Source organism: Phalaenopsis equestris, unplaced genomic scaffold (assembly GCF_001263595.1).
Source record: "Phalaenopsis equestris unplaced genomic scaffold, ASM126359v1 Scaffold000789, whole genome shotgun sequence".
Lineage (NCBI taxonomy): Eukaryota > Viridiplantae > Streptophyta > Magnoliopsida > Asparagales > Orchidaceae > Phalaenopsis > Phalaenopsis equestris.
Genome location: NW_018165229.1, coordinates 291190 through 301929, shown reverse-complemented (window position 1 = coordinate 301929; position 10740 = coordinate 291190). Strand labels below are relative to the sequence as shown.

General features: G+C 31.5%; 1 protein-coding gene across 6 annotated transcripts in view; it reads right to left on the bottom strand.

The window, feature by feature from the left end:
- Positions 1-421: 421 nt before the first annotated feature.
- LOC110031225 (F-box protein At4g00755-like) overlaps positions 422-10740 on the bottom strand; it is a 24809-nt gene continuing 14490 nt past the window's right edge. For 5 of the 6 annotated variants that reach the window (XM_020734319.1, XM_020734320.1, XM_020734323.1 and 2 more), the window contains 2 exons: positions 1104-1213; positions 423-907 (listed from right to left, as the gene is read on the bottom strand). In XM_020734319.1, coding sequence (XP_020589978.1) covers positions 697-907; positions 1104-1213 — 321 coding nt within the window. In that variant the 3' untranslated portion in view covers positions 423-696. Of the gene's footprint in view, positions 908-1103; positions 1214-10740 lie in introns of all 6 variants that reach the window. The other variant, XM_020734322.1, reaches the window with a different exon arrangement.

Below are 10740 nucleotides of genomic sequence, written 5' to 3'. Positions count from 1 at the left end.
TAATAGCCATCGCACCTAGCTTATCAGCAGATTATTCAATAAGCTGCAGCTGCCCAATGTGACCAAGGAAATTTTCCACCAAAAATACATCTTTTCAAAAGAAAATAATCAGTGTATCGTGTAGATTATATTTACATGAAAAACACTTTAAATTCCAAAAAAAAAGTTTTCTTGCACCATATCTGATGAATCAGTAGATTGTTATTCCTTATATTATAAGAGAATGATTTAAAATGCTAGTTGCATGACCCATTCATTGTCGTCCATATAAAACAATTTCATTGTCATTTTTAAGGAAATGTATGGCCATATAAAATATTATTGTTATTCATACTAAAACTATCATATGAAACAATAAAAATATTACAATTTAAACAAACATTAAAAATTTAATTACTAAAAAGCAAACTCATGCAAATCAAATAAACATCATTAAAATTCACCTGCAAACTTCTATACAATCACATTCCAACAATTTCACTTTCAAACACAAACTATCTAAAGAAACTAGCCGTTGAACAATATACATTGCACCAGAATTTTTAAAAGTATAGGCCTCTGGAAATGTAGCATCTCTTAGAAGATTCAGACCATACATGATAATTCTAAATATCATATTTCATCTCTAAACTTATAAAACCCCCTTCATCCAATGATGGACACTGACTCTAATGACTGTACTCAGAATCATGATTCCTACCAGTTCTTTCTTCTCCTTTTTGCTTTTCTCCAAAATTTACGTCTCGACGAGAAAGAAGGCTCTTGTACAAAAAAATCTTCTAGATACGGTATAGCACCAGGAAAGTACATCAAAATTGAGTCTCCCATTCTGTCGAGAAGGCTCACTTCGAATGCTGGTGCGAGAGGGCATACAATTGCTTTAACCCTAGAAGCCATTATTAATGTCCTAGAGAAGCCATTGATGCATATAATAAGAGAAACTTGAAGCTAAGTAGCTACCAAGCCAATGGCAGCACAAACATACCAAGTAATGACTAAAATATCACGCATCGTTTAGGGTTCTATAGAATAAGCCAATAAGATAGAGTTCTCACCAGCCAAACTTGATTCTTTGCATATTAATCGAGGATTAAAAAACTAACCTCATGTCGGACGACTCATCTGAAGGATCCCTACTTAGTAGTTCAAATTGCAGGACTCCACCGATGCAGACTACTGGCCTTTGAAGCTTGAGAGATTGAAAATCACCAATCTGCACCATAAAAACATACATAATTTCATTTATTTAGTAATAGAACCACAATTAAATTTTATAATCGGCTACAACAATAAATGGAAAACAAAACACAATTGCCAACGATTGGCAGAAACAAAATGCATATTTTGTAATTTCTAGCAAGTTATTAAAAGAATACAAACTTTTCAAACGTGGACAAGATGCATGAATACCTTTCTATATTTGCTTGCTTAAAAAATACGTGGCAAGTTTAAAATTCATATAGAAAAACAAAAAATATGGTTTGCCCTTATACACACATGCGCGCATAAAAAAAATAAATAATAAATATATATATATATAACAAAAAAAACCTCTCAAATGAATTTTTTTTAACTTACGATGAGATATGTAATGACTGCTTGTACAACACTTAGTCAGACTACTTATTTTGTGTTTATAGGTTTTGTGTGAATTTTCATATTTGATTTTATGAGGGTAGAGCGGTGCCGTGGGACATTTCATATTATTTCAAATGAATTAAACAAATTAATGTGCATGTTTCTATCACTTGGAGTTTCATATTTAGAGAGGGAAATAGGCCGGTTAATTGGCTGGCTAATGCCGGTGCTAATTGTAACAATATTTTTGTTGGTAGAGTGCCACCTCCGACTTCATATAATTTGATCTCTGGGGATCTTCTTGATGCCCCGTTTGTTCAGCCCTAGCTGTTTGGTACTTCACTCTGGGTTGGTGGTTTCTAGGGCAGGGGATGCTTTGTTTATGTCTTCTTTTTGTTTGGTAATGAGGGGAAGTGTTTTATGTTGCACTATACTCTCTTTGCTGGTGTTTCTTTTGGATAGGGTTTGCTGCCTGCTATGCAACTAACTCTACTGTATTCTGTGACTTTGGCATCTTCAGGCAGTCGTTTGTGTTTATGGCGTAGCTGGTGGAGCCCTATTGCTCTGTTTGGTCTCTTAGAACTTTGATGTTTCTAGTGACGGGTGATATTTTTGCGATTTGTTTTCTTCTAACCTTGTTTTCAGATCCTGTGCCCTTGGGTGGCATCTGCTGTGGAATTGGCTATTATTTTTGGAAGTGGTTACGACTGTTGATGCTTCGATTTGGGGCCTATTGCTTTGATGCTGTGTTTCCTATGTTGCCTGGAACGTTTGTACTGGAGCCTTTACTAAGTGATGACTGTGTTTATGAGTTTAAAAGCTGCGTTCCTCGATGCTGCCTCTCTTGCCTGGATAGTTTTGTGCTACTGCGACTCTTCTCTCCTTGCTGTGATATTTTGGTACAGGCCTTGTTTTTTGCCTTGAGAGATCCTCCAAGCTTTGGCTCCATCGTCTCGTTTTTTTAACTCGGTTTCTTGGAGCACCTACTGGTTTTGGATTTTTTTACAGATACCTGTGTATACGTATTTGTGTTTTGGGTGTACGTTTTTGCATTTAGTTTACTTTTTTGGCTTTTTCTTTTTTGGCGGATTTTGTATGGAGTTGTAATGTGGTTGAGGAACCCCCTTATGGGTGTGTACTGTATCTTTTATTGGTTTTTTAGCTTCGGGGGATTCTCTTTCACCACTATCTTTGTACTCAACTTTTGTGATTAACATATAGGGAGTTGAATAATGCTTCTTTCCTTCTTTTATATATATATATATATGCTAATTTTTCAACGGATATTTTTTGTTGTATGACATTTTACGCGTTTTAGTGATATATAGATTCTATTAAAATTTTTTCTAGAGCAATAAAAGCCTGAAAATGATATTGCAGTGATTGCATTTTGAGTTTAATGACTATTGAATTGTGGATACCACTTTAAACCTTAAATATTATTTTCTATTATACATAGAATTTTTTATAAATTTCTATAACATGCTAGATATGTTCATATATTTAAAAATTATAGATATTTTCTGTTAATGTTTTTAAAATATATGAAATGAAAAAAAAGTAGAAAACATTGCTTATTGTATAAAAAATGATCTTAATTTACTAGAACTAAATGAAAATATGACACTAAATAGGACGCAATGGAGAAAAAGGATTCATGTAGCCTACCCCAAGTAGTGGGATTAGGCTCTGTTGTTGTTGTTGTTGTTGTTGTTGTTGTTGTTGTTGAAGAAAAAATAGAAAACATGCAAGTTGTTGGGTGATTGTGCTCAATGTGTATTTAAGTGGAGATCTAAATGCATATATATCTATATGGTTATTCATTTGTGCATGGCATACCTAAATATAGTTGAGGTATAAGGGATGAGGTGATAACTATAAGTTTTATATTTTATTTCTGACATCTTGATAAAAAAAATAGTTAAATTATGATGGGTGACATACTAAGTGTCATATTACGTTACATAACTTATATTTTATCATTCACGTGATATTAAATTGACATACATTTTTTTTCTCTTTTTATGCACTGAATATTGTTGTAGATTTAGAATAACTTACCGAGCTATTGTTGCATACATTTCATTGGATTGTCATTGAAAAAAAAAACTCCCTAACATTAAATTTCACTCGTATATGCCTAGTATCATACTATTTTAATTGTCTATCTTGAATAACCTTCAATCTATTTTTTTATTTGTCAGATCTTCTTAGTAGCATCATCCATAAACTTTGTACAATTAACTTTTCTCTCATTACACTCCAACGTAATGAAGTCCAGTATTTTCTTCCATAAAGAGTTTTATATGGAGTCATTCCAATATTTGCATGATAACTATTGTATGCAAATTCTATCAATGATATATGTGACTCTCATTGCCCACTAAAATCAAAGTATACAGAAGGAGTAAATTATGTATTTTATCCTTTTTGATTGGCTATCTGTTTATGCATAAAAGCAATATTGAAAAGTAAGGTGTTGATATGACTTATACTAAAGTCATTAAAGATATATATATTAGAAGTGTTACATGTATTCGAACAAAAATAGGATTGACCAAGTATTTTTCTATTTCAGTTGGATTACATCAGGGATCGACTTTAAGCCCATATTTTTTTGCTTTAGTTATCGATGTCTTACTAATGTTTTTCGGTGATGATATCCTTCTTGTGGATAAGACTAGAGAAAGAGTAAAGGAAAAACTTAAATTATGGAGCTCTACTTTAACACTGTCATTGTCGGGTTCCAAGCCCGGATGTGAAAAGTGGAGGGTTGCGTAAGGTAGTCGACAAACACAGTAAAATTTGTCAAAAAATCATGACAGAAATCATTTTGATCACTGTGTAAATGTTATGACATCCACTGAAATCGATGTGTTATATGACTTGAATATAATGAAAAATATGCAATGACCGCTACACCGGCGTCTGGATGTAGTGTCAAATAAACAAGATTTACCACATTACGAACGGATGTGCGTAAAAAATTTAGTCCATAAACTAATATTATGATACGATCTTGAAACATAGGTACTCTCACAAGTAAATTAATGGAATTAATTGATATTATAATTCATAAAAAAATAAAAATTTTACGTATTCAAGAAACTAATTGGGCTGGAGAAAAGGCTAAAGAGATTGATAACTTAAGTTTTAAACTTCGATATTCAGGTAAGAGTCGCACTAGAAATGGCGTACGTGTAATTATAGATAATTGTTTGAAAGATAATGTTGTAAATATTAATAGAATTGAAGATAGAATTATAGCCTATAAGATTATTAATGATATTAAGATCTTAATATTATAAGTGTTTATGCTTCTCAAGTAGATTTAGATATAGGTTCTTAAAAAAAAAAATCTGGAATGACCTAGATGACTTAATACAAATGCTACCTCTTAACGAAAGAATTTTTATTGGAGGAGATTTGAATGGATATGTCGGTAGAGTGGTAGAAGATTTTATAAATATTCATGGTGACTACGGTTTAAGCCAAATTAGATTTTTCTTTAGCGTATGATTTTGTTACTGCTAATACTTTACTCAATAAATGAGATGAACATACTATTACTTATAAGAATGGATCTAATAAAGCAAAATTGATTATTTTCTTATGAGAAGAAGAGATTGTCGTGAATATAAATATTGTAAGGTCATTCCTAGTGAAGATTTAAGTACTCAACATTGATTATTAGTCTTTGATTTTAAGATGATGAGTTTCAAAATAAAGAATATTATGAATAATTGTCATATAATTAGATGGGGGCACTTAAAAAACAAAAAAAAAATATTTTTTTTAGTAGACTTTAAGATTTTAAGATTTAATATGTTTATGAAGCAAATTCTAGTGGGGTAAAGCAAAAAACACTATTAAACATGTGGAGAAAGATGTGCTTGGAGAATCAAACGGAAAAATTTTGATAAATAAAAAATAATTGGTGATAGAATAATAATATGCGAAAAAAAAAATTTTTAAGAAGTTATGTTATAAAAATTTTAAATGTAAAAGCTTAGATAAGTGGAAAAAATATAAAATGACCCGTAGAGAGTTTAAGAGAATAATCTGACGCTAAAACTTTTATTTTTAGTGATTTTTATAATAGATTAGATACTAACAAGGGTGAAAAATATATGTATAAACTAGTCAAACAAAGAGAAAAGTAAAGTAAAAATTTAACTCAAGTGTATTAAATATGAAAATCAAAAAGTATATTTCTTAGAAAAAATATATTCAACATAAGTGGATAAGTTATTTTGATTAATTTTTCAATGAAGTTTCTAAAAATAAGATCGACCTTAGTGATCTTAAAATCGTTAACAATAATAATAAAATGTTTTATTATACTGCCGCATTTGTAAAAAAAGAATTAAAGGAGGCTTTAAAGAAAATCAATGGTGGAAAGTCTGTAGGTCCTGATGATATCCCAATTGAAGTGTAGAAATATTTAGAAGATTTTGGAATTTCTTGGCTTACTAGACTCTTTAATATTATTTTAAAAACTAAATATCTGAGTAGTAGAGGAAGATTATTTTGGTCCCCAACATTAAGAATCAAAAAGATGCACAAGTGTGCAAATTATAGAGAAATCAAGTTGATGTGTCATACTTTAAAATTATGAGGAGAGGGTAATTGAACGTATGTTAAAACATATTACAAAGATTTCCCATAATCAGTTTGGATTTATGCCCGGCAGGTCTACTGAAGCTATACATTTATTGAGAGATTTGATGGAGAAGTGTAGAGAGAATAAGGAGAATCTACATATTATTTTTATTGATTTAGAAAAAACTTACGATAAGGTTCCAAAAGATATTCTTTGAAGAGTTCTAGAGAGGAAAGGTTTTGATACGACTTATATTCAAGTCATTAAAAAAACATATGTTACTTGTGTTCGAACAAAAGGAGGATTGACCAAATATTTTCCTATTTCAGTTGGATTACATCAAGGATCAGCTTTAAACCTATATCTTTTTGCTTTAATTATGGATGCTCTTACTGGACATTTACAACAGGATATGCCTTGGTGTATTGTATGTTTTTTGCTGATGATATCCTTTTTGTGGATAAGACTAGAGAAAAAGCTCAGGAAAAACTTAGGTCTACGTTGGAGTCTAAGGGCCATCGTTTGAGTTGAGCTAAAATTGAATACATGGAATATAATTTTAGTAGTAGTAGCTCTAGTGACAGATTTGTTATTATGGGTGATCAAATTATTAAAAGCTGTTAACGCTTTAGATATCTCGGGTATATTGTTCAAAGTGATGGTTATATAGATGAGGAGGTTATTAGTAGAATTCAAGTTGGTTGGTTGAAGTGGAGGAATGCTTCAAACCTATTGTGTGATAGAAAAGTACCTCTTAGACTGAAAGAAAAATTTTATTAGATGGTGATGAGACCAGTAATGCTCTATGGCGCTGAATGTTTTCCTTTAAAAGAGAAGCATAAAATAAAGTTAAGTTTTGTCGAGATGAGAATGCTTAGGTGGATGAGTGACTTTACACTTAGAGACAAAATGAGTAACCATGATAAGGTTGGTGTAGCTCCAGTGGCAGACAAAATTAGAGAGAGTCGTCTTAGATGGTTTGGTCACATAAGTGTCGACCATCTAATGACCTGATTAGAAGAGTAGATGTTTAAGATTCGACTTATGTTAAGAAAGGCCAATGTAGACCTAGAAAAACTAGGGCATATTGTATAAAAAATGATCTTAATTTATTAAAATTAAATGAAATATGACACTCACTAGGACATGATGGAAAAAAAAGATTCATGTAGCCGACCCTACTTAGTGAGATACAGGCTTGTTGTTATTGATGGAGGTCTACTTTAGAGTCTAAAAACCTTCGTTTGAGTAGATCTAAAACTGAATACATATAATGCAATTTTAGTATTAGTAGATATAGTGGCAGAGTTGTAATAATGGGTGATCAAATCATTAAAACGAGTAAACATTTTAGATATCTCAGGTTTATTATTCAAAGTGATGGTGATATAAATGGGGATGTTATTAGTAGAATTCAAGCTGGATGGTTGAAGTGGAGGAATGCATCAGGCCTACTGTGTGATAGAAAATATTGATTAGACTTGAAGGAAAATTTTATAAGATGGTGGTGGGATCTGCAATGTTTTATGGCGGAGAATGTTGGCCTTTAAAGAGAAGCATAAAAATAAGTGTTATTGGCATAAGAAAGCTTAGGCGGATGAGTAACTTCACACTTCGAGATAAAATGCAGAACAAATATATCCTTCAAAAGAATTGGTGTAGCTCAGTGGCAGAAAAGATTAGAGAGGCATCTTAGATGGTTTGGTCACATTAAATGTCGACCATTTGATGATCACGTTATGAAAGTATATGTTTTAAATTCGACCTATGTTAAGAAAGGTAGATGTAGCCTTAAAAGACTTGGGCATGTTGTATAAAAAATAATCTTAATTTATTATAATTAAATGAAAATATGACAATATAACACAATGGAGAAAAAGGATTCATGTAGCCAGTCTCACTTAGTGGAGTAAAGGTTTGTTGTTATTGTTGTTGCCCAATACCTCTTTGACTTTTCTTCCATAATCTGGATGTAAATCTATTATCTCTATCTAAAACTAAGAATTTTAATATCCCATGTAATCATAAAATCTCATCCACAAATAAATTTGTTAATTTCTTAACATCACCTATCTATCAAATTGATAAGAAATATGTATACTTAATCAATCTGTCTATAATAATCAATATAACATCAAAGCCCATTTTTTGATCTAGGCTTTATTATTTTTTGAGTTGTATAATGTAACTAGATAACGTGTTTCTTCTAAAATCTTCTTCCTCAAATTATCATAATATGAAACATAAATCTTGCTTTTGTATCTTAACAATTCATCTTCGCCATTCTTGTATTCCTTTATATTGGCTGCCCTTACTTCAATTAGGATTTCTTTAATAATAACATCCTTAGCTAGTGAATCTTGTATTTTATCTTTTACAGTAGACTAGAATGTCAATTCATTCAATTGAACAAAGCTTTCATCATTACAATCTATCGTAGATAATTTTAATCCATTCATGTCTTTCACACTTCAAAATATCACTATGACTACTAAAGCATTATAATGATGACTACTAAAGCTTGGATATGTCTTTCTTAAAACTTATATTCCATGTTTGAGATGATTGCCATCTGAAAATCACGCCTCCTCTGAGTAGCTTACAAATCTAGCTAAGCTCTTCTGGCTCTAACCACTAGTATAAAATAATAATCAATGCCAAAAGAAATCTAACATTGTATGATTACATTTTTTTAATATTAAAAAAACCTATGACATTTTTTATCTGCATTTATAATGAAGTGTAGTGCATACCTAAAAGGCATAATAACTTTAGTTTCATATTACATGATTGATCGACCCCTGCATTAATGAAATTATCATGCTTTTGTCTCATAGTTGAGATGAGTACAAACCAATCTCCAAATATCCTTTACAAAATTCACTAATTGTGCAAAATGGCCAAGTTGACCAAAAAGCCTTTTTGTAACTGCCTTTGCCACTATCTCTTTGCTTCACACTAAAAGATAAAAGTGGCCAGTGTTACTCGTCTCTCCTATAAATATGACATACCATCAATGATCCTCTCAATCCACATTAACCAATTTTCAGCTTCAACTGGCTCTCCTATTCAAGAAAAGTGTGATGTTCTCATATCCTAAAATAAATTTAAATATTTGTCCATGGAAGCACCCCCACTATTACTAGCTTGTGGCTGAGAGTATCTAATTAGTTGGATCATATCAATCATCCAAGTAAATGCAATAGTATTAATAATAACGCTCCATGACAATCCAACTCTTTCTTTATTTTCTTGTTTAGCTTCCTCTTCCTGATTATCCATAGATCTGAAATAATTGCCAAACTATATAATTAGACTCAAAAGAAAATTTTGATTTAGACTTTTCATTATAAATTTATTTAATCAACCAATGGCACTTTTGATTAGGATTAAATTTAATTGACTCTGATATCATTTTATCACGACTTAGCCCAAAAGGTTGAAATTTTCAAGATGCGAGACACTAATTTAACATATATAACAATCCATAAAATACAAACAAGAAATAGCCTCTACCTTACAGGAGTTCATATACATCAATGAAACACAAAATGAGATCAAATTTGTAAAAATAACAGTAAAGAAAAAAAGCTAAACACAAAATTAATAATGTCTAATGCATATTTTTATCTGCTTGACTTCTTCTATAAATATATTTTCTCCTGTCTACCATTATAATTAAGGGAGTCTTTTTTAAAATAAATAATTATACAACAGGTCAAGTCATACCACAACTTAATAAATAATTACAATTCTATTTTGTACTAAAGTTCTAAAATGAATACAACAACAACAACAACAACAAAGCCTTAATCCCACTACGTGGGGTCAGCTACATGAATCTTTTTTCTCCATTGTGTCCTATTTAGTGTCATATTTTCATTTAGTTCTAGTAAGTTAAGATCATTTTTAATACAATAAGCCCAAGTCTTCCTAGGTCTACCTTTGTCTTTCTTAACACAAGTCGAATCTTAAACATCTACTCTCCTAGTCGGATCATCAGATGGTCGACGTTTAATGTGACCAAACCATCTAAGACGACTTTCTCTAATTTTGTCCGTCACAGGAGCTACACCAACCCTATCACGAATATATTCATTTCGCATTTTGTCTCTAAGTGTAGAGCCACTCATCCACCTAATCATTCTCATCTCGACAACACTTAACTTATTATTATGCTTCTCTTTTAAAAGCCAACATTCAACACCATAGAGCATTGCAGGTCTCACCACTGTCTTATAAAATTTTCCTTTCAGTCTAAGCGGTACTTTTCTATCACACAAAAGACCCGAAGCATTCCTCCAACCCAAAGTCACACTTCTGTCATTAGAGCTATTACTACTAAAATTACATTCCATGTATTCAGTTTTAGTTCTACTTAAACGAAGGCTTTTAGACTCCAATGTAGACCTCCATAATTAAAATTTTTCCTAGTCTTTTTCTCTCGTTTTATCCACGAGAAGGATATCGTCAGCAAAAAGCATACACCAAGGTACATCCTCCTGTAGATGTCCAGTAAGACCATCCACAACTAAAGCAAAAAGATCAACTAAAGCAAA